This window comes from Astatotilapia calliptera, chromosome 18 (genome assembly GCF_900246225.1).
Source record: "Astatotilapia calliptera chromosome 18, fAstCal1.2, whole genome shotgun sequence".
NCBI lineage: Eukaryota > Metazoa > Chordata > Actinopteri > Cichliformes > Cichlidae > Astatotilapia > Astatotilapia calliptera.
The window spans coordinates 24,295,699-24,318,611 of NC_039319.1; the positions used below are offsets into that span (position 1 = coordinate 24,295,699).

The following is a 22,913-nucleotide window of genomic DNA, read 5'->3' on the forward strand; positions in this document are numbered from 1 at the left end:
GGAGGACTATTCCTTAAGATTACTTAAAGAAATTACAGGAAAGCTGTGTTGAAAAATAAAGATGGTCACACCAAATATTGACTTTCAGGCTTGTTAGAGGCTTTCAAAAAATGCCATACAGAGCTTTGAACCACACCCTACCAATTTTAAGTGGTTTGGTATTTATATTTCTTACTTAGTTACCTGTGTGCCGCCCCATTTTAAAAATCCTGCAAACACCCCAGTCTCCAACTCAGTATCCGTGCAGCTGCCAGCTTTGCAAAGAAATTCTCTCTTTACGTGGTTCATGTCTTATGTCTGTCCAAGTCAACAAGGGTGTAAGAAAACTTGATGTTTTGTGAGGCCCGGTGTTCTGTCAAGTGATTGGCTCAGTGAATGTTTGTAGCTTCAGTCTTGGAAGGTATTTCCTGATTGGTTGCTGTGAGCAGTATGGGTCACAGAGGAAGCCCATGTACAAGCCTGGTCATTCAGTGGCTGTGAACAGTGCTTGGTTTTCATCTCACTCATATGTGGAGGATCGGAGGCAGCCAGACCTGTAGTGGGTTGCTATGGCAGTATTGTTGTTACTCTTCAATGGTGTACTTATTTTTCTCCTGCTACATGGTAAGTTTTATGGTTTGCTTTGTTATATTAGTTCTTGAAGAGTGAATTCATTTTCCAGTCAAAACAGGGTTTGGCTGTAGTAGATGTTATGTATAGAAGTTTGACAAGGGCTGTAATGTTCTGTCGATATGCCTGAGATGTTTTTTTTCCTTTTCAGTAGGTGATTGCCTACAGGGGAAACCAAATCTCTGTGATTTAAGTTGTTCTGGTAAGATCTTTGTTACTTAGTCTAATGGATCTCAGATTTATGGATGCATGCACACTGACAAGGAGGGTTTTTTCCCTCAAAATTTCCTTTTCAATTTTTTAATTGTGTTTTATTTGCTAAATTATTTTCACTAGGATTTCCTACCTCTGAATTACTCTATCAGAAAGGGGTGAGATACACTTACAGGTATAGCACGACAATTACCAGCACCCTTCACGGCTCCACTGGTGGCAGGAATGGTCTGGCTTTGGACTGTCTGGTTGATATTGACGTGGTCTCCAAGTGTCACCTAATGATGCAGGTCAGCTTTAATAAAATAGTTTTTGCAAAAAACAACAATAAAAACGCATTATTAAATAACAAAAAATCTGATATTTAATGTGCATGTTTGATCTCTACAGATAAGGAATCCACAGATAAAACGGCTTTCCCCTCAAAAGGAGCACTCTGTGCAGCATTTAAAAAGTCTGAGGTAAAGCCAATGTATAGATTTAATACAGTCCGGTGTGTTTTCACAGATGATGGCGAGTGAATGAGTGCAGAATTCCTTCTCTTCTGTTTCCTTTTGCATGTGTGTGTATGCCATTCTGTCCGCTCATTTTGGAATGCTGCAGATGTTTTTCCTGTGAATCTGATTCCCCGTTCAGATGCTCCACTTGTCTGTGTTCCCTGGTCTTGTGGGGGCCTCATCTGGTGTTTTTGTTTCCCAGGGAGTCACTGGAGAGAACACGCCTCAAGTTCTCCCTCCAGAGGGGGAAGGTCACGGCCCTCTGTCTGCAGGAGGGGGAGCAGGTGTGGGCTCTGAACATTAAAAGGGCTCTACTGAGCATGTTCCAGACGTCCCCCATGGCTTCCAAACTGACATTAGAAAATGAGGTGGGTTAGTGGAAACCGAATTTGTTTCCATTCATTTCCTAAATATGCATGTATATGAAGAAATTCTTCCCAGGCGTATTTAACTTTCGTTCACTCTTTCTTTTCCTCAGACGGATGTGTACGGCACCTGCATCAGCAGGTACGAGAGGCGAGGACTCATACTGCTGAAGACCAGGGATCTAAAACAGTGCCATCAGTCCAGGCTGGCAAACTTCTGGCCTCATTCAGTTGCTCTGAGTGAAGACACAGTAAGATTAGGGATCTTTCTCAACAGTGTTTGGAAATGTTGATATGTCATTAATTAGTGACTGACAAAGTTGGGAATAAACATGCACATGGTGGTTATTTTATGGTGTAATTCCTGTAATTTGGAATGAATACTTCTAAGGAAAAGGCAGAAAAAGGAGTGATGGTGCTAGTCCTCTGCACAGCTGAATTAGAACATATATTAAAGTGTGCATTTGAGTCATATTCTAATGATAATGAGTTTGTTTCTTCTTTGTCTTTTTGTTCTTTTTTGCTAGTCAATGCATTTGGAGCTACAGTGTGCTCAGCGCCATGGCTCTGTAATGGAAGAGGTTAACTGTACTGAGGCTGTATCCATGATGACATGGTCCAGGACTACAGGGATGGTGAAAACCCAAACAGTGTCTAAGCTACTCTTGCTCAGAGCCCAGCCAGGAAGTCCTCTAGGAGCAGGTCAGAAGACTCTGCAGTCACCTTAATCGAATCTAATCCCACTCACCACCCTATGTCCCAAACATGTCACCTGTGTGAGTTAATGAGGGTTTGATAATGGCATTCATAGGAATGGGTCAGCACTGACTGCTATACCAAGCATCTCTCTGATTTCATGAAATCTTGGGGTTCCGTTACTCCACCCATGGCTGTTTGTTTACTGTTTTATAATACACTAACCCCATGTTTGCCTCAAAATGCTGTGAACTGTGGGTCTTTCCCTCACATGAAGTCTGCAGAAGCACAAAAAGTTTGGTAAACTGGGCTCAAAATGTCTGCTAAAGAACTCTCTTGCACTTGACAATTTAACAGCGTGAGCGCATCCATGGTCTTAGCCAGTGCGCATCTCTGTGGCATTGGCTCTTACCCTTTCAGAGACCTTGATTCGTGTTCTCCTCATTGTCCCTGCAGATTCCTTAGGCACTCGTGTGCCAGCTGACCTTCAGTTTGAGGATGAAGGAGCTGCAAGGCTGGGAAAAACTAGACCAGCAACACCACAGGAAGTTGGTCAGACTGTCAGGATGTTATGCAGCCTCACCTCAGACCCACAACTGGTAGGCCATAAATGCAGCAGGTCACAATCTTTTAATTATATCAATTATACTGCAGCCCTCTTCAGCAGTGACTGTGAATAGCTTACATTGACTGCACCATGTCAGATCATTGAAGGTGTGTTTGTATATGTAATTCATGGCTGGACATCCACTGAAGGTTTTGGTGCAATAGCTCAGAGAGTGATTACTATGAATATCCTTTCTAAAGGTTAGTCTTGCTCAGCCTGGCAACTTGTTTACATGGGAGGTTTATAAAGACTTTCCCCAGACCAGCGGTTGGCAACCTGCGGCTCCGGAGCCGCATGCGGCTCTTTAGTCCTTTAAGTGCGGCTCCGCATGGTTTGGGAAAATAAATTAGAAGTATTTAGCTGAAGTGCATTTTATTTATGTTAGTTTGGAATATTTGTGATATTGAAATATAAAAATAAAAATATATTCTATTCTATTCTATTTTTTCATCGCTCAAAATAAGCGTCACACTCGCGGAAGCCGGTATACCCGCCGAAACGCCGTGCATTTATCGAGACTTTCCACTCCAGGTAGGTCAATTATGGATCTTCGGATCAACATTATGTCAGCAGCTATTCTCCACCGTGAACTATGTTAAAAACAAACACCGCTCACGCCTCACAGATGGCAGTTTACAGTCCTGCGTAAAGATGAAGGTGACTTCATACAGCCCCGATTTGCAGACGCTGTGCACAGAGGTTCAGGAGCAGAAGTCCCACTGTAAACATACCACGGCAGACCCGACGATGTCTCCATGAACATGCTTTTCAGCGTCTCTTTATTGACCACTTTTAACACACGGTTTCTGTACGCATACAGCCCGACACATACCAACACAACAGCATAGATGGTACAGACGTTAAGGCGACAAGGCGTGATTGCGGGTACCGCTTAGGTGCGTCCGCCTCCCCTGCAGCGGCGCTGCAGACCACGCCCCGCCACACACATTAACCAGGTAAAATACATATTTAGGCAGAATTTTGCAAATATCTGTTTTTAATTTTTTAGCAGCATAGTGCTTTTTTTCCAATTATTTTTTAAAAGCCAGGTCAAGGCTCCAAAAGCCCAAAGGTGATATAAGGGTGGCGGCTCACAACAGTTTTTGTTTGCTACATGGATCATTTTAGTTCAGATGGGTGTCTTTCCTTTTGTTATATTTCTTTAAGAGTTCAAAATGTGTTAATTACATAAATAAAATGTAATTTTCTCTTTCGCACTTCATGGATTTCATAAGCAACAAACCATAGTTGTTCACACAAAGCATAAAGGTAAAAAACAATATATACAGTGTTATCTTGATTTTAGATGTCAAAAAGTATTTGCGGCTCCCAGTGTTTTCCTTTGCGTGGAAACCGGGTCCAAATGGCTCATTGGGTGTTAAAGGTTGCAGACCCCTGCCCCAGACTCATTAAAATGATAAACTTATAGTGTGAAGATCAAGTGATTGGTTCACAGTTCTATAAGGGTTCATTTTTCTACTTTAACACTTTTGAAAAGCTGATACTTGACATTCACTATATGTTAGCAGCAACTTTAGTCCATATTATATATGTTTGGTTTTTCTGCTCCAAGGTATCACAAGAGTTTATTCAACTGGTGTTCCAGCTGAAAGATCTGACTATCTCTCAGCTCAAGACACTTTGGCAAGAAGCTTCTTTCAAGTGCCGCAATGACTGGTCAGTATATCCCAGAAGTTTTATAAATGAGTATCTTTTGGTTGCTCCTTGAGTTCCCTGTCAATCTACCGCCAGTAAAAAATTCTGTAAACATATGAGTATACAGAATCTATAGGCCAGGAACAACACTTTTGATACTGAAAGCTTTATGGTTCCTCTTTTCAGTCCATTTGTGGACTGAGTTCTTTTGTTCTCAGAGACTAGATCAGCAGACCACTAGCCCATGGGAGTCCAGATTGTCTCCACCATGACTATTGCACGTGTCAGTTAATAAAACATATTTCCCTTAACTGCTAGTTGGAGTAAAGCTAAAATAACAGCCAACTTAATTAGACAATATTCTGTGACTGAAATGACCCAGCGGGCCCAAGGACAGGGTCACCTCCTTGTCTATTAAACATATCAAATCTGGCCTTATCACAGTGGATTAATGATTTATTACTCACAAGAGTAACAGAAAGCAATTAGCAAGGAATTGCCAGTAAGGTGCGGCAAGAACAGATAGTGTGCAGTGTGGTTTAGTGCATGACTTCATGGCAATATAATATTATTACAATACTTTACTCAAGATATAATAATTTTGCAATTTTTTGTCATTTTCTGATATGCTGAGTATTGTAATAACATATGTGTGATTTATCACCTTTTTATGCAAATTATGTCCTCAAAGGTCAACTGTGTCCATGTCTGTTTTATATCTAATGAGATCAAATTCAGTTTGTTTGTTTTTACTGCAAAATGAGATCGTTACTAAAACCTTTCATAATTGTTGCTATAAGACACAATCAGTCTAATATCAATCTGTGTACTTTAAGGTTAACGGCCTTCCTGTTCCACAGGAATATAACCAGAAAACAATCCCCTGGCACCCAGCTGTGCTCATTTACAGTCTCATTCAGACTCATGGCAACATGCTGACAATCTGTCTGCATTTAGAAATCAGACAACAATTACAATCACTCTCAGACAACCACTCTGAGAGTGATTGCAGTAACTCCAAGTCCGACTGCAACTATTTGCAGAAAGGTTGCCTCCTATCAGGCGACCTGTGCAATAGCTTTGTAATAAAAAGTGATTCTGAGTGTGCAACACCAACAAGCTCTGGGCAACCATTTACTCACCACCCCGGAATAGGGAACACATTGAGTAGGCAACCACCGATTTTAAATGCAATGAGGTTGCTGCCCTATTTTAATCAGGGCACTCAGGCATTAGCTTGCTCTGAATTAGGAGGTAGCTTTGTCAAGCTAAGTGTTCCCAGTGCTGGATGCTTTGTTTTTGTTTTTTTGGCTGAACAGTTTACTAACTAACATAATCTCAGGATGGCATTGCATGAAATAAGCCATCTTGTTCATAGAATTCTCTGAGTATTTCAAATTATTTGATAAAATATTGATCTTTAGTGTCCCTGTACTGATACAATATCACCACAAAAAATATCACAATACTATGCTGTATTGATTTTTTTTGTCACACTCCTAATTTGTGAAATGTGAAATTTGGAACTTTGTGAGGAAGAATAATAAAAATGATGACCTAAAATATTTTGGTGCCCAGTGAAATGTCCAGTTAGTTATAGCTTAAGTTAAAATAATCAGGTATATATGAGCAGTTTGATACTGATGTTGATTAATTGTTTGGACAGGCAGCCGCTGTTGGATGCACTGCCGGCATGTGGATCTGAAAACTGCATCATATTACTGACTGACCTGATGAGGAACAAAGAGGTGGAAGAAGAGCAGGCTCTCTCTCTCCTTACCACAATAGCCCTCGTCCCTCATCCTTCGTCAAAGATCATCTCCTCCATCAATGTAGGAACCTTCTGATGACACTCATGATGACCTAAGTCTCTCATCAAAACTCACATGAAATAGGTTAGTTACCCAGATGTCTGCTCTTTGTGTTAGGCTTTAACAGAGCTCCCAGAGCTGCGGTCCAAGACTCTGTTGGCTGGATCATCTCTAGTCTATCAGTTGTGCCGGAGGTCTCAAAACTCCTGCACTGAGCTTTCTCAGGTACAGACCTTTATGCAGATCCTTGAGAAAACCCTTCAGGAGGGCTGTGAAGGAGAAGAACCCACTCAGGTGCAAGAGGTAATGCAGTGACCTAGAACTTCATCTCACTCTCCATTTAATGCACAATGAATTGTGAGAGGATTTACATAAACAATGCCCAATTTGCATTTATTATGTTGCCCACCAGGTTCTTTATGCTTTAAAATCAGTGGGAAACACTGGTGTGTCTGCTTCTGCCTTCATTCCCCTGCTAAGCCGTTGCATGCTGAGCTCCTCAGCAGCCCTGCAGCTTAGGCTTGCTGCAATCCATGCCTTCAGACGCTTTCCCTGCTCAGCTGATGTGAGTTAATTCAGAGTTAATATTTAAGCCAGCAGTTGAATAAAATTGTGCTAAAAGATCATAAGAAACCACCCTTGGTGTTCTTTATGCTCACCATATTCTTAGACAAGCCTTCATGAGCTGTATGGTTAAGTGAGGCGATAATCAATTCCCTGTGAGCTGAGGTGGAGATGACAAGGTGAGGAGGTGAATAGGAGCCGAACGTCAGTACTGACAGAGATTTCCTTCCCTCAGAGGTCTGTGCTGTTGCAGCTGTACAGCTCTTCCCAGGAGGATACTGAGGTCAGAATCGCCGCATACCAGCAGCTCATGCGTTGCTCTGACCTGGATGTGTTTGAAGTGGTGAAGACGACCCTGAGGAGTGAGACTTCCAGTCAAGGTGGGGTTTGTGGAAGAGATGGCCGTAACAGCTTCTGCTATCAGAAATGTTTAATGGTGGAAAACAGGAAAATAGTGAAGTGCTGGACAAACAGCAGAATATTTGGTGGTCACTAAATCTCAGAATATTTCTTAGATATTCTCTGAATATAAATATTAGATCATATTTATCAATTTCCATATATCACATTAATACTGTATTCTTGAAAAAAGCTGTTTCATGTGGGAACCAAAGAATGAAGTTTTCAGCAGTGTGATCTACTCCCATCCCGAAGCAGTAAAGTCTGGGTCTGACCATTAAATGAAGATGCAGGTTAAAGAACTGTGAAGCATCTGTTTCTGAAACCAGAGACTCCGATGCACTTATCTTCCTGCTGAGCTGGACAAGTGGCGAGGGTCACAACTTCTCTTAGAGACAGTTTTCACAGTTCTGTGAAGAAACTGTTACATATAAAAAATAATTTTTTGAACATTCTGTCAAAAAACAAAACAAAGTCATTTACATATAACCCCAAACTCTTGAGTGATGGCACAGATTGAATTCCTTTCTGTGTATCTTAGAGGCGCATGTTTGATTTATGTTTATTTGCTAGGATTTGTTAAGGAATGTAAGGGAATGCAATAATGTTTCAGACTTTTACTCGGCTTGTCTGTGACCTGGCATGTCTTGAGCTCTTCCCTTATTCTATTTCTCTAGTGGGCTCATTCGTGTGGAGTCACCTGACTAATGTCCTGAGGAGCGAGGACCCCGCAAAGCAAGCCCTCATTGAGTCGCTGCCCGACGACATTATCAGCAGAGATTTTGAAGCCGAGTTTTTAAAATATTCCTCCTATTCAGACTATACTGTCTCATCAGGTATTTCAATTTTAAAACTGTAACTCATTTTCATATATCTGCACGATACACTTCAGATTTGGAAGCAAATAAAATGAGGTGCTGAGCAGTGTCACTATACCAGGAGGGTGATAATGCATTTAAAGGTGCACAAATATATGTCTTCTTATATTACTTTATTTTCTTCTTTTGTATTTGTTTTAGCCGTCGGAATCAAGAATGTGGAAACATCTTTAATTTTCTCCCCAAAATCATTTCTACCAAGATCTGCTTCTGCCAACTTGACCGTGTATTTTCATGGCAGAGCCCACAACCTTCTAGAGGTGAGTTTAATGCACATCTTATCTTTTACACTTTACGGTCTTGAAAAGTGATATTTCGAACGACTATATTTTGTTCCCTGACTTTAGGTGGATCTTCATGTTGAAAATGCTGAACCATTTTTAAAGAGCATCTTTGGGCAGCAGCAGACAGAGAGAGAAAACACAGCTCAAAGTGGAAAGCACGAGGCCAGGAGCACAGGGAGAAAGACGGATGATGGGTGTAGAGGAGAAAAAGAGACGTGTTTATCGAGCACGGACAGCTACCTGAACCAGGCCCGAGAAATGGTGAGGTCAAACTGTTAGTTTAGAGGTGTAAATCATAACGTATGATCTGAGCTTGCTCAGGAAGATTTTTGTCTGAAATCCAAAGATACTCTGTTTATAAAAGCAGACCAATCAACTGTCAAACTCATCCCCTGACCCTTAATCAGTGGCAGGTCTACAGGACACTCTTCATACTCCCCGTACCTCTTTCCAGCTTTCAGTCTGTGTGTTTGCACTTGAAACGTTGTTGGTTGGTCCAACTAAAACATAAAACTTAGCACTAAAAACAAGGAAATTTGTGTTTGGTCGATTATTTCTTTGTTGTACTGATGCTTCTTAGCAATAAATCTTATATCATTGGAAAGCCTGTTTATCTGGCCTTAAATGGCGCCACATTCATAGGAAAACTTACAATTATGGGTTGAGCAACAGAGTCGAGTATGTAAACAGCTTATTCTGCTACTGGCTCTTGTTTATAGTGTTGGATGATTGAAGTATGAAGAAACAAGATATACTAGCAATTTAACAATTTATTCATTTAACAAACACGGGCCTCAGCAGCGTGTGGCCACACACTGCTGTGGTATGGCATCCATCAGCATTTGTCACAGGGCAGCCAGTACATGTCACAGATACAGATACACCACATCCAAGTGCTGTATCCCATAAGTGTTGATGTTGAGCTCAGGACTGCAGACAGGCCATTCCATCCTCTCCACTCCAAAATTCTGCAGGTAGTCTCTGATAAACCAGCTCTGTGATGGGAAGCTTTGTCATCTTGCAGGATAAAGTTCAGTCCCAAACGCTGCACTTACTGGATTGAAAGAGAGCTGTCTGTCTCTAAACCCAGACAGCTTGAGGTTGCCCTATGGCACGGAGCTCTTTGTTCCAAATGTGGCACTAGTTAAGGGGAAATAAACAGGCTCTCCAACAGTATGAGATTTAGCATTAGTACAACAAAGAAATAATCAGCCAAACGCAGATGTCCGTAGTTTTTGTGCTAAACTTAAATATAGAGTCCAATGTAAAAGCTATCAATCATTCTGTAGTCTCCAGAAAAAGTGGAAATAATGAAGTGGTAATTTTAAATGAAATAAGGTGTATTCAGTAAATAAAAAAACAAAACAAAATGCTGGATGGATGGATGGATGGATGGATGGATGGATGGATGGATGGATGGATGGATGGATGGATGGATGGATGGATGGATGGATGGATTGATGATGGATGATGGATGGATGGATGGATGGATTGATGATGGATGGATGGATGGATGGATGGATGGATGGATGGATTGATGATGGATGGATGGATGGATGGATGGATGGATGAATGGATGAATGGATGGATTGATGATGGATGGATGGATTGATGATGGATGATGGATGATGGATGGATGGATGGATGGATGGATGGATGGATGGATGGATGGATGGATTGATGATGGATGGATGGATGGATGGATGGATGGATGGATGGATGGATTGATGATGGATGGATGGATGGATGGATGGATGGATGGATGGATGGATGGATGGATTGATGATGGATGATGGATGGATGGATGATGGATGGATTGATGATGGATGGATGGATGGATGGATGGATGGATTGATGATGGATGGATGGATGGATGATGGATGGATTGATGATGGATGGATGGATGAATGGATGGATGGATGGATGGATGGATGGATGGATGGATGGATGGATGGATGGATGGATGGATGGATGGATGGATGGATGGATGGATGGATGGATGGATGGATGGATGGATGGATTGATGACGGATGGATGGATGGATGGATGGATGGATGGATGGATGGATTGATGACGGATGGATGGATGGATGGATGGATGGATGGATTGATGATGGATGATGGATGGATGGATGATGGATGGATTGATGATGGATGGATGGATGGATGGATGGATGGATTGATGATGGATGATGGATGGATGGATTGATGATGGATGGATTGATGATGGATGGATGGATGAATGGATGGATGGATGGATGGATGGATGGATGGATGGATGGATGGATGGATGGATGGATGGATGGATGGATGGATTGATGACGGATGGATGGATGGATGGATGGATGGATGGATGGATTGATGACGGATGGATGGATGGATGGATGGATTGATGACGGATGGATGGATGGATGGATGGATGGATGGATGGATGGATTGATGATGGATGGATGGATGGATGATGGATGGATGGATGAATACAAAATATGAATATAAAAATTGTAGTATGAGAAAGTAATCACATTCACTGCCGGTGAGTCAGTAGCTCATATCTTTGTTACTTTATGGAGTTTTGGGGTGTTTTTGCAGTTGTCTGGAAGAAAGAAAATGGATGCGAACATGCCCAACTGCTGGGTCGGTGTGAAGGTGTTTGGGAATGAGCTCAGCATGTTCACATGTGAAGATCTCTACAATCAAATCAACCAGGTGTCGCTGAGCATGGCTGGACTGGCTGTCAGACTGCTCAAGGTGGGACCCCTGTTGTCATGTGTTATTACAGTCTGTTATCGCCGACTCTTTACCTCCCGCTATCGCCCTGATTGTCTCTTCCACTCTAACCTTCAGGGTCACGAGGTGCAGCTGAACCACAGATCCATGTTGATGACAGAGGAGCTGGCTTTGCCATCTCTGTCTGGTTTACCCATCAAACTGGGCGTCAACATGACCTCTCTTCTTTCACTGCATCTGAAAGGCAGAGTCAATTACAGGGATTATTCCCATTTCTCCCTGAATGGATACATCAAACCCAAGTACTTAAACGTTACCAAATGTCACATGGGCTCATCTTTCTTCACGGTCTGTTTTTTTTGGTTGTTTGTTTTTTAGTGTGTCAGGTGAAACTTGTCTGTTTGTTCTCAGTGCCTATGTGAGTCTCGCGGCCAGGATGGGGGTTGACGGAGCTCTGGGTCAGGCTGCGGTGGAGTGGGTGGCTGAGCTGAGGAGCTCCACGAATCTGGACGGCAGCATCCAGCTGCAGGAGGGGCAAGATTTCAGGGTCACGCTTAATACACCCGAGGACTTAATGGACATCTTCTCTCTCAGGTACACATTAAAAAATTTCCCCTAATAAATCCCCTGTTTTAATGAACGTGTGTGTTTTTGTGTGTATTTACTTAATCAAAATCCTTGTTAAGCATTAGGAGACAGTTTAGAGAGGGTTGAAGTGTATCGTGTGTATGATGCACTGTAAAATCTGTCAGAATTACAGGATGGACTCAGGATTCCAGCTGATTAATGGCATTACCGTAAAAATTATTTAAAAAACATGAAATACAACTAAAAATTTGTTATAGTTGCTTTGTTAAAATTTAAAGACGGGATTGAGAATGAGTGATGATCTTTTTTTTGTTCTTAGCTCGAGAGTGTTTCAGCTCAGCGGAGACCACAGAGAGGAGATAAAGGGGCCAAAGAGTCGAGTACAGAAGACCACCTGCACACCGAAAACCTGTGAGTTCTACAAAAGCGGTGCACTTTTATACGTGTGTGTGTGTGTTTGTGCGTGTGTGTGTAGTTTAATTAAGGAAGTGCACTTCACTCTCCTTTGTTCACAAAATCACAATCATATATTATATGTTTATAAAATTAATCTAAAGTTGTCTGATTCAGTTCATTAACTGCCTTTCTCTGATTATTGTACGTTATAATATTTAGTAAGTAATAGTTATAGTATTATAAGTACATGTCTGGTTCCCTGCAGGGTCCAAGATGGTGGGTTGGCAGCTGTGCTCCAACACCTCTTACCCATCCCTTGCCACAGGTGTTGCTTTCCTCCCCTCTGGACCAGTGCACCTCTCCTTCAGACTGCTGAAGCTGGACAGAGGCCTCCATTACTATCTGCTTGAGGCTGCTTATTCAGTACATCATCAGGTGTCAGACAGCATTAAGATATGCATGTGAAGCCCTTCCACTGAGTTTATTTTATCTGAATAAAGCTGATTTTGTTATTTAGTCTCACAGTGGTTTGTGTTTCAGAGAGGGACCTGGCTTCCCAGGGAGGCCTCCATCCACCTCCTGCTAGCCACTCCTCAGTCCTCCATCCCAAGAGACATGTCTCTGGATCTGGCCTTCAGCCCTCGCAGACTGCTGCTGAAGATCATTCATCCTCTGAAAAGCATCCATATACATGGTCGGCCAGACGAACAAGCTAAGACCACACCCGGTGTTTGGATACATTTATGAAAATGTGTTTTGTCCTGTTTTTTTTTGTGTTTTTGTTGCAGGTCAACTTGAGCAAGAGAGGAACACTAAGTCAGCAAAGCTGGAGCTCATGATTGATGGTGTTCATCATTACATCATGGTAAATATTGTTCTCAAGTTTTCAAAAATACATTCGATCAGTTTTATCTTAAATAATTTCCCAGTTCTAAAAACATGTATATCATCCACTGCAGGGTTTGATGGACACCCAGACCTTCCTGTCGGAGCAGAGGACTCGCTACCACCTTGAAGCCAAGATGGCCCCCGATCGACATCCCATGATCCTCTCTGCTAATATAACTCGTGGGCTGGGGGGCAAAACAAGCTTTTCTGCCACTGTGAAAAATGTCTTCAGAGAGCCTGCATCACTGTTGGGTACTTTTATAGTTGTCTCTAAAATCTCTGCTACAATAGACAGTAGACAGCAGAAAACATGCAAGTGATATGTGCTTTTAGTGGCCCTGGAACGCAGGCGGGATGGCAGCAGCAAGCAGTACTCTGTGGAGGCGGAGCTCCTCCTACCTGGTGTAGTCGGCAGCAAGACGCTCGGGGTGATGGAGCAGAGGGGCTCACTGTGGAGCTCTGTGCTCAGGCTCAAGTATGGTTTGGGAGGTGAGGTTTCGTTTGCAGATGGTACAGGACACTTCAAACTGTTTATACCCCAAAACACACAGTCTTTTAAAAACAGGAATATCTACTTTCATCAAAAGTTAACAAATATCGCAGATACGCCGCTTTTTAAAGCTTTGTTTTTATACTGTTTAGATTGATTTGTAATGTGTTTGGTAGCGTTCATGTGCCTGACGTTTTTTCTGCAAACACAATAGCCCAAACAGTTTTGAATGAATTGTGATCAAACTTTGTAGGTGTGCAGAGTGGAGTCATATTAACAATCCATTCAAATTTGGCTAACATCCACCCAAGCCTTCGACGTCAACTCAATGACTTATTGGTCAAAAATTGACAAAAAGCTTCTAACTTACAAACTATGATTCTTACAAGAGTAAGAAAATACCATATAAAGATTTAAAACGTCATGTCACATTTGACCTTTGACCTCTCCATCAAGCTCAATAGATTGATCTCAAGGTCAAAATGATAATAATGCTATATAGAGCTATTTAAAAGCAGGAAGTAGTTCTTATCAATACAATATGTCTGACAGGTCATCACTTTCCTATTTTATTTGGGCTTCCCTGCAGTTGATGCTCGCCACCTCCATCAGGAGTGCTACACATCTCAGAGAGTGAGGAGCGAGAGGGATGCAAACCTCACATACATCATGAGAGCCGATCATGAATTCTACTGCACCAGCACCGCTCCTATTAACCATAAGGTACCCGCAGACACATTTAATTTGAAGCCGCTCTGCTTCATGTATTACAAACAGCATAAGCTGGCGGCGCAAGTTATCTCCGGGTGATTGAAAGCATTCCGGTTGTTTGTGCGTCCTTCTCAGATCCACCTCAGGCATGAGGAAAGCTTGAGCCATGTTAAATCATCTTTGGATATTAGCTACGGCAAACACTGGGATGAGATAAACAACAAACACACGCTTCTCCTGAGCCAGTCTTTCAAAAACCAGTCCACAGAGAATCACACCCACTACACTCTGGAGGTAACCCGACCTGAATTCAGAGCTTCCCGTTCTCTCTGTTAGCCCGGGGGAGGCTTTTTATCCCAGATGACTTCCAAAGCAGCAGATTAATATTTTCTGTGGTCAGAATTAATACGGCTACCTTCCCTTTCCTTAATCTTATTCCAGTTCAATCTCCAGGCACCGGAGAAAAACATGAACTACAGGACTCAGCTGCTACACTCTCACCTGACACAGCAAGGCTCTGAGAGAAGCACTCATTTAAAAATCAATTACAACAATCTGATGCCGCTGGTGGCTGGATTACACTGGAAAAACCCTCCTAAAGATGCCCTGCACAAGATATGGGAGGGTAAAAACAACTCACAGCCATCTTACATTACAGCATGCTTAAGGTCCACTTTCTCTTTTCATATTCCTACGTTATATTTCTTTGATATACTAAATTATTTTTTAAAGTTTGCAGGAAGTTGACTATCAGGATTACTTATTTTTCTTATTATCGTTTAGGATCGTTTAATATGGACACACCATGGCTGTACATTTACACTGCACATAAGTTAAACCAGCTGCAGAGCCAAACGCTGCAGCTGACCTCTGAGCTGACAGCCAGCAAGTGGCTGACCATCCGTAACCTGGTCCTGGAGGGTTTTTACAAGGACAGGGGGAGAGAGAAGGAGGCCCGATTGGAGCTCTACACGTCAGCAATCACCTACATCCAAGTAAGGAGAGAATAAAGTGCTCTGCCTGAATATCACCATTTAGTTATTAATCAAATAAAAATAGATTTTTGAATTTGTGGGTTAAAAAAAGTGTTCAAGGCGACGCTTAAATAAAATCACTTCCACACTGGAGTGAAGTAATTATAAAGATAAAAAAAAATATTGTGTGTTTATGAAAACTCCACCTTTAAAAACACACGCCTCTTCCTCTGCCCTGCCTCAGGCGTGGGGCTGGGGTTTGCTGGGGAAGCGGAGTGTGAAGGCCTCGTGCTCCTTGAGCTCGCTGTGGACTCCTCCCCTCCAAGGAGACATTTCTCTGGAGGCCTCTAAATTCAGCCACACCCTGCAAATGGCCTCCACCTATGGCAAGCAAAATGTAACCCTCGCTGCTGCCCTGACCGCTGCTGATAAGGTGGGTGGAGACGCTGGGCTGCTTTTGTGGTTTGGGCGTGTTAAATGTGTGTTTAATTATAGAATGAAGCCATCATATTGTGTTGATTGTAAAAGTCTGAGATCACAACAAGCATGAGAGATAACCCGTAACCACCAACTGTATTTAAAAGGCCAAAATCGCACATTTTGATAGCGTAGGGCCTGAAAAGGTTAAAGGTTGTGCTGTAGTAACAAATCTGCCCTTTCATTTGGATGTGATGAAGAATTTGAAAAAGAGGCAAGGGATTCTGAAGATGACCTACACAAATCCAAAGAGTCTACCCACTGAAGTGGAGCTCGAGGGAGTAGTAGAGGAGCTGAAGAACGACAAAAGGATGTATAAGAAAACTGCCATGCTCCAGCTCAGGTCTGTGCCGTAACTTACAGATTACAGATATTTTGAGAAATGACCGCAAGAACATTGCTGACTTTAATAGTCTCCTTCTTGCACAGACAGCCCTTCCAGACCTTTCCTCCAACTCTCCTCCTCCGGGAGACTTTCACCGTCGACCTCCTCAATGGCCTCTACGTCCTAGAGTCCAAAGCTGGTTTCAGTGACAACAGAGAGGTCGTCCACACCCTGACCCTGGGCTACCGACCACCGAGCCCTTTTGTAAGTGCTGTGTAAGCTAATAATTCACCTGGGCATTTGAAAGAGTGAAGTGGGCTGTAAACAGTGATCCTCATCTTTAAATGTGATCTCATATGTAGGTTTGTTCTGCACTCATCCACCCTTTCAGCGCCGACGCTATTCCATCAGACTCGGAAATCTGTGTGACCGTAACCAGCAACCAGGTAACCTGCCAACCTTTAAAGGAAATAAACAAGATCTAACATAGAGGGTAATCAGCTGAACCCCAAGAGAAGGCCCATTGTCTGTGACTCCAATGGGTCCATCACTGCAAGCGCTCCACACTTTAGCATAATTGGTAAATCAAGATCTGAAATGATGAGTGAAAGATTATGTGACATTTTAATTTTTCTGTCATGTGACTGTAACTGGCAATGTGAAATTTTTGCAAACACTTGATTAAGATAACTTTAGAAAGAGAACAAGAGAGCATATTACTCCCATAGTAGCCTCTCTTCATTGGCTCCCTCTTAAATCCAGAAATTGGCTTAAAATCCTCTCCTCACATAAAAGGTCTCAAATAATCAGGCCCATCTTAAAGACCTCATAGTACCACGTAACCTCAACAGAGCACTTTGTTCTCAGACTGTTGGCTGACTTGTTGTTCATAGGATATTTTAAAAGTATCCTAGCCCCTTTAGGCGCCTCTTCTATAGAGCCAGCTCTCAGTTTGGATTCGTGACACAGACGCTGTCTCTGCTTTTAAGATTAGGCTTAAAAGGTTCCTTTTTGATCTGCCTCTGAATCCTTGATTTGTTGTGCTGCAGTCTGAGACTATTGAGCATTTCTTTTTTCACTCACTATGTTTTTAAATCCCTCTTTACGTTTAATTATTAGTTACTATTAATCTCTGGGTCTCTTCAATGATGTATGTGTTGTTCTCGCTCTCTCAGCACTCTTTTTCCCCCCTCACCCTCAGCTGCCCCTCCCTGAGGTTTCTTACTGTTAAAAGGGAGTTTTTCCTTCCCACTCTCTCCCCATATGCTTGGTCATAAGGAGTCATCTTATTGTTGGGGTTTTCTTTCTAATACTGTAGTGTTTACCTCACAATATAAAACACCTTGAGGTAACTGTTATTGTGATTTGGCGCTGTATGAATAAACTGAACTGAACTGATTGTATTTGGTATTTTTTAACTTTATCCAGTATCTTTTGAAACACAAGTGCCTGAAATATATAAGTTTGGCAATTGTGCCAAGAATAGTGTAGATGGATAATAGTGGAACATACTGGCAACATTGACGTATTAGATGTTGTTTCGGTTTTGTGCACTCTTCTTCAGAACCAGAGAAATATACAAGGGAGGTTACGAGTTGGAAGCAAGGAGAGACTGACTTTCTCAGGGCAGCTTCAGCTGAACCCTACGCATTCAACTCACCAAGCAATAAAAGTTAAAGGCAACTTTTTCCATCAGCTCCAGGTAAGCGGGCTTCGCTCTATCCTCAGAAAAGTGTTTAGGTTAAAGAGCCGCGTTTATGTGCATGATTCACTGGATGGTGACCGCAGTCAGCAGTGCAGTAAATGATGTACGTCTGCTGCTGACAGTGAACGGTGTGGTTTACAGTAACGAGGCCAAAGTTATGACCGGTTAATCTGTTATTGCTTTTACAGCTGCAGCTCCCCTCCTCTGCTTTAATAGAGGGAGATGTACTTTGGACCCCAAAAAGCAACAATGACTTTGATTACCAGGCCAAAGGGAAACTAAGAATAGAGCGGCAAGAGTGCCAGGTGAGTAAAGCAAACACCTTGTGCATTTGATGAGCCGACATTTTTTAATTAATTTCTGGTTTCTAAGGCTTTCGTGTTTGTTTTTGAAATTCCTGTCAGCTTTCTGTGCAGCTGAATGGAACATCAGGCAGAGTTGGTCTGTATTCATCTCTTCGTCATCCCTTCAAATCAAAGATTCCCAAAACATTGGAGGTGGGCTGATTTGCATTATTTTTCCTTTAGCGTTCTAAAAATACACATGTTAAGATCTTGCAAAAAATTCAGGTTATGTGAAACATTTTCATTTTGGGGTATTAGTTCAGTCGATGTACTGTTTGACCTGTCAATATGAAGGCGTCTGCAGACATGTCCATGGTGACTGGCAAAGGGAGCAGCTCGGTGCATGTGAGGGCTGACGGGAAGGACAAGCTGAAGCTGAATGCGGACATGTCCCACTACATGCAGACGGGAGACAGAGCTGTAGGGCTGAGGCTGAACTTATCCCAGAGCCTGCTACCTACAGCCACGGATCTACATGTAAACATAGCAGGGAACGTGTCCTCAGACAGGTTTGTCTGTTATGTTATTTTAAAAAAGCCTTTAGTCTAGTCCTCAGTCACACAGTAACTAACTCGAAAAAAAACCTGCTTTCTCTTATGGACCTTTGACCTCTTTTCCATGATCATCTTCCTCCTGTCTCCTCCAGTGTCTTTCTACGTGGCTCCTTCACACAGGGAATGCAGGCTCTGCTGGCCCAGCTCAAGGGGTCTTTAAAACACTCACAGGGGATCCAGATGGCTGTGACAGGGGACTTGAGGCACACGGTGACCAGCCTAGATTTCTTGCCTCCAGTCCTCGGGTTGGATGGAGCATTGGGGCAGTCTGACAGTTTAATCGAAGGTAGACTATAACTTGTGTCCTTTACTTTAAACTTGCCTTTGCCTGTAAAGCGTCACAAATGACGTGTAATGCATGCGTGTTGTTGCAGGACAGCTGAGAGTTAGATTGATGGAGACAGTGTACAGCGTGGAGCTGCGACACCAGCGAGATCCCGGAGCAGCTTTGGAAGGAGACGATGAAGAAGGGATGATGGAAAAGAGGTCCCACAGGACCCACGACTGGCTGTGTGTTTGGTCCGGGGAGGAGCATTTGTGTGTGAATGCAAGCCATCAGCAGGGGAATCAAGGCACAGGAGAGGTCTACACACGACTTTCTCACTCTTTCCATGTGCTGAGAGCCACAGGTGATCATTGCAATAGCCAAAGAATACATACGCAGCACTTTCTACACATGTATATATGTCCCTGTCTGTGAGTTTCCCTTGTCTTCTGAGTACAGGTGTACCTCCTAACAGTAGTCTTGAGGCTAAATGGGCCCAGGAAGGTGATGGATTATCAGTCCTGGGAGAGCTGCAGGTTGGACTTGAACGTCTTAGAGCGGAGTTTCATGGAGGCAGGACAGACCACACCAACCCCCAGTGGGTATTCTCCTCTAGGCTGCAGCACCAAGTCGAAGCCCTGCTTAAAAGAGGCCTGACACCCTCCTTTGAGGCTAAAGCGCATTACCAGGTGCAGGACTGTCCTTTATTTTTTAATTCTTGCCAAGAGCATAAAGTAGTCGGGAAGCAATTGCATTAATAAGTTCTCTTTCTCAGGATATACGGTGTATAGCTGTAGGCTGCTTTCCTTTATTCTTATATTTATTTTTCTCTCTCTTAGTCAGAAACAGAAGGACTGGACACAGGCTTGGTCCTTTACATGGAAGATGTGAGAGTTGCTGACATCCTTTTAAAAGTTGGATCAATAAATACAACACCTATTTTGGTAGTGTCTCTATGGCAACAGATGATGCTGCTCCAAGGACTCGTACCCACTTCCTTACAGGTATATTTATTTAACACCGTTTACACATGTACACTCACAGAATCGGGCTATCACTGTAAAAGGAAAACTGTGATTACTTCTTTGTACCTACCCATGATCTTTAAATATGTGAGCATCCAAAAGGTCGATGATCTATGAATCTATATTCAGAGAAAGATTACAGATACAATCATTTAAATTAATCTCAAAATGGATAAATGCAAAAAGGACACAGATATGGATCTGTGATCTTCACTTACATTGTTAGTTCCCTAAGATAAACAGGACCAGCTATCTGTCCATTTTCTTAACAGCTTGTCCGTGTTAGAGTAATGAAGGTGTTGGGGTGGAGCACATGCCTGATGGGTCACCGGGCCATTACAGGTTACTATAAAGAGAGAGACAGTCACAGCTAAGCCAAGTTTAGACTCACCGATTAACCCGACATGCAAATCTCCCGCTAAACGCTGCACCTCCGCTCGCTGTGTGACAACAGCACTTCTCCAGAAGCTTTTGAACCCATTAGTTCTTATTTGTTCCATGAATGAAAAAAGGTACAGTAAAACAAATCTTTGACGTGCCAGCAGACAGTTTTTGTTTCCACAGGAAAGAGCCAGACTGGCTGTCTGTAGCCCTTGTGCTGAGCTGCGCAGATGCTAGATGTATCTTTATGTGTGGAAGGATGAAAGATTGAAGGATTTTCTAGCCTCACTCTCAAAAACAAAGAGTGATTTTTTTTTTAATCAAATGGCAAATATTGTTGTATACAAGGCAAAAGTTTATTCTGTTACAACTAAGAGCACTCAGTGATCATTAGTGTCTTAAAAAACACAGAAATGCTGTTCAACACTAAACATATGTGTTCCATAACAAGGGCTCAGATTATTATGTTATGGCACTGCAATATTTTTATGTGGCTGGTCTAAAGTTCAGTGATTCCTCTTCCATCTCCTCCTTGAAACAAAAAACAAACTTTGCCAACGGGGGTTTTGTTTTCACAGATGAACTGCACAGGGGACGTCACCACAGACAGGCTCTCCGCTCACTGCTATGGAAATGTGGCAGACAGCCCGGTGGAGGTACGAGCCTTTCGCTCCTATAGACCACACAACAGGCTCTGCTATGGCCTCTCGCTTGCTCACTTAAGGCTTAGTGCTCATGCTAAAGCCTGTTACAGTTCCAGTGGCCGAAAGGAGCTCAGAGCTAACCTCACTCATTCTTCTGTGCTCTTACTTACATATTTGGGGGTTCCCACCACATCTGGTGTTAGGTTCCTCCTCCGGCCTGGCCCTGAGAGGTGGGTCCTGGGGATGGGGATAGTGGTCAGTCTGTGGAGAGCAGATTTGAATGTGGGACTGAGGTTGGAGAGACCTGGGCAGTATTGCTGGCACGGGCTTCTTGAGTATGGAACCCACAGTGCTACTCAAAAGGCTAGAGTGACAGGACGGATGAGCCTAGAAAGGTGGTGCCACATCTTGGGAGATGTTCGTGTAGTATGGGACTCTCTGAGATCCAGTCTAGTCGTGTCCCTTCGATGTACGGGGGTGGGGCGGCTGGTCTGGAGGCAGGTTAAAAGCATAGAGGGGGGTAGATCGCATAAAGCCTCTTTAACTGTGCATGCACAGGGAGGAAAAGATGGACTCAGAGGATCTCTGAGCCTTCAAAACCAGCATGACTTCCTCCAAGGCCTCTTGTCTGTATCCCTAAAGAACCATAAAGCTGAGCTGGGTTGGAGACTCCAGCACCAATGGGCCTACCTTGGAACAATCATCCCAAACAGATTGGACTGTCATGGCTCAGGTGAGCTTCTTGATACCTCCCTTGCTGGAAGCGCTCGAATCTCTGTCAACACCCGCTCTGCACAGATGAGGATCACTGCTGCCTGGGAGCCCTTCACCTCTTTCAGAGCTGTACTTCAGCAAAACCTGCTAGCTACTGCTCGTGTACCACAGGAGCTCACTGTTAGCATGGCGACCTCAGCAAGGCAAGCCCAGTTTGAGGTGGAAAGTGACGTGTGCTCCATGCTTCTCCTGACCAGTCAACACAGAGGGGGAACGAGCAGGAGGAGAGGGTGGATGCTTTTTGCCCGAGAGCGATGTGTCTTACTAAAGGTTAGAGAGGAAACAAGGAGCAGTTGAAGGAAACTTGTTTCCCACCTGAAGGAAAGCAAAAGAAACATCTTCACTTTGGAGATGACTCTTTGTTTTCCACTGCAGTGTGAGCTGCATTGAAAACACCAACAATGAATAAAAAAGCTCAGTGGCTTCAATGAATGGTAACTTTCTAAGGACTGGTCACTCACAGGGCAACATAAAGCTTTAGCTGTGAAAGTTAAATCTACCCCCATAAAATATGTTGCAGATATTTATAGTCCTCTTGGGATCTATTTTTGATTTGATCAATTTAACCTTTCCTCTAATGCTACCATCAACTGAAAAATAAAATGTAAAATTAGAGAAAAGGTGTATCCATGGGTACAATCATAGAGCAGTATATCCTGTGTATCCATTTAAAAAAACTGAAATTCCTATAGAATATAGTAAATTAAAAAAAAGACTTTTCTGTCATTTAATTTTGTAATCATTACTTAATTACATTTGGTGTGTCATGAATAGCCACTGGGAAGGCCTTATCAGCAATGATACGGATGTAAAACTTATAAAAACACAGTTAAAAGTCTGAATATCTGCCTTCCTTCACATTTTCCAAAGCTGTCCAGTGTGGCGGGATTGGAGTATTTGCCAGGCCGATTCTGGCCCCTCCGTCTTATGTTTGACACCCGTGGTCTAATCCTCTAGATATGACGTCCACCCTTCAATTAAACTCTGAGAGGCTTGCTGTACTTACACTGGGCTAATGAAATCCAGCAGATATCTGCCTTTTAGCTGAAATATTAAACCACCTAATC

The 22,913-nt window shown here is 42.8% G+C and overlaps 1 protein-coding gene across 2 annotated transcripts in view; it reads left to right on the forward strand.

Annotated features, from left to right (window-relative positions):
• Nucleotides 1-431: 431 nt before the first annotated feature.
• The window catches only part of LOC113010566 (uncharacterized), a 44,254-nt gene continuing 21,772 nt past the window's right edge, over nt 432-22,913 (forward strand). The window contains exons 1-42 of one of the 2 annotated variants that reach the window (XM_026149678.1): nt 432-603; nt 761-811; nt 946-1,112; nt 1,213-1,283; nt 1,522-1,687; nt 1,798-1,935; nt 2,212-2,386; nt 2,837-2,979; nt 4,561-4,664; nt 6,310-6,475; nt 6,572-6,757; nt 6,867-7,019; nt 7,254-7,398; nt 8,095-8,253; nt 8,437-8,555; nt 8,643-8,840; nt 11,168-11,326; nt 11,423-11,607; nt 11,717-11,899; nt 12,213-12,304; nt 12,555-12,724; nt 12,830-12,983; nt 13,078-13,154; nt 13,249-13,429; nt 13,511-13,666; nt 14,257-14,390; nt 14,514-14,672; nt 14,820-15,003; nt 15,162-15,373; nt 15,597-15,785; nt 16,030-16,172; nt 16,259-16,418; nt 16,517-16,600; nt 17,719-17,856; nt 18,048-18,164; nt 18,264-18,356; nt 18,498-18,712; nt 18,850-19,043; nt 19,132-19,386; nt 19,482-19,711; nt 19,862-20,026; nt 21,007-21,084. In XM_026149678.1, the coding sequence (XP_026005463.1) occupies nt 549-603; nt 761-811; nt 946-1,112; nt 1,213-1,283; nt 1,522-1,687; nt 1,798-1,935; nt 2,212-2,386; nt 2,837-2,979; nt 4,561-4,664; nt 6,310-6,475; nt 6,572-6,757; nt 6,867-7,019; nt 7,254-7,398; nt 8,095-8,253; nt 8,437-8,555; nt 8,643-8,840; nt 11,168-11,326; nt 11,423-11,607; nt 11,717-11,899; nt 12,213-12,304; nt 12,555-12,724; nt 12,830-12,983; nt 13,078-13,154; nt 13,249-13,429; nt 13,511-13,666; nt 14,257-14,390; nt 14,514-14,672; nt 14,820-15,003; nt 15,162-15,373; nt 15,597-15,785; nt 16,030-16,172; nt 16,259-16,418; nt 16,517-16,600; nt 17,719-17,856; nt 18,048-18,164; nt 18,264-18,356; nt 18,498-18,712; nt 18,850-19,043; nt 19,132-19,386; nt 19,482-19,711; nt 19,862-20,026; nt 21,007-21,084 (6,303 nt within the window). In that variant the 5' untranslated portion in view covers nt 432-548. The remainder of the gene's footprint in view (nt 604-760; nt 812-945; nt 1,113-1,212; nt 1,284-1,521; nt 1,688-1,797; nt 1,936-2,211; nt 2,387-2,836; nt 2,980-4,560; nt 4,665-6,309; nt 6,476-6,571; nt 6,758-6,866; nt 7,020-7,253; nt 7,399-8,094; nt 8,254-8,436; nt 8,556-8,642; nt 8,841-11,167; nt 11,327-11,422; nt 11,608-11,716; nt 11,900-12,212; nt 12,305-12,554; nt 12,725-12,829; nt 12,984-13,077; nt 13,155-13,248; nt 13,430-13,510; nt 13,667-14,256; nt 14,391-14,513; nt 14,673-14,819; nt 15,004-15,161; nt 15,374-15,596; nt 15,786-16,029; nt 16,173-16,258; nt 16,419-16,516; nt 16,601-17,718; nt 17,857-18,047; nt 18,165-18,263; nt 18,357-18,497; nt 18,713-18,849; nt 19,044-19,131; nt 19,387-19,481; nt 19,712-19,861; nt 20,027-21,006; nt 21,085-22,913) is intronic. The other variant, XM_026149680.1, reaches the window with a different exon arrangement.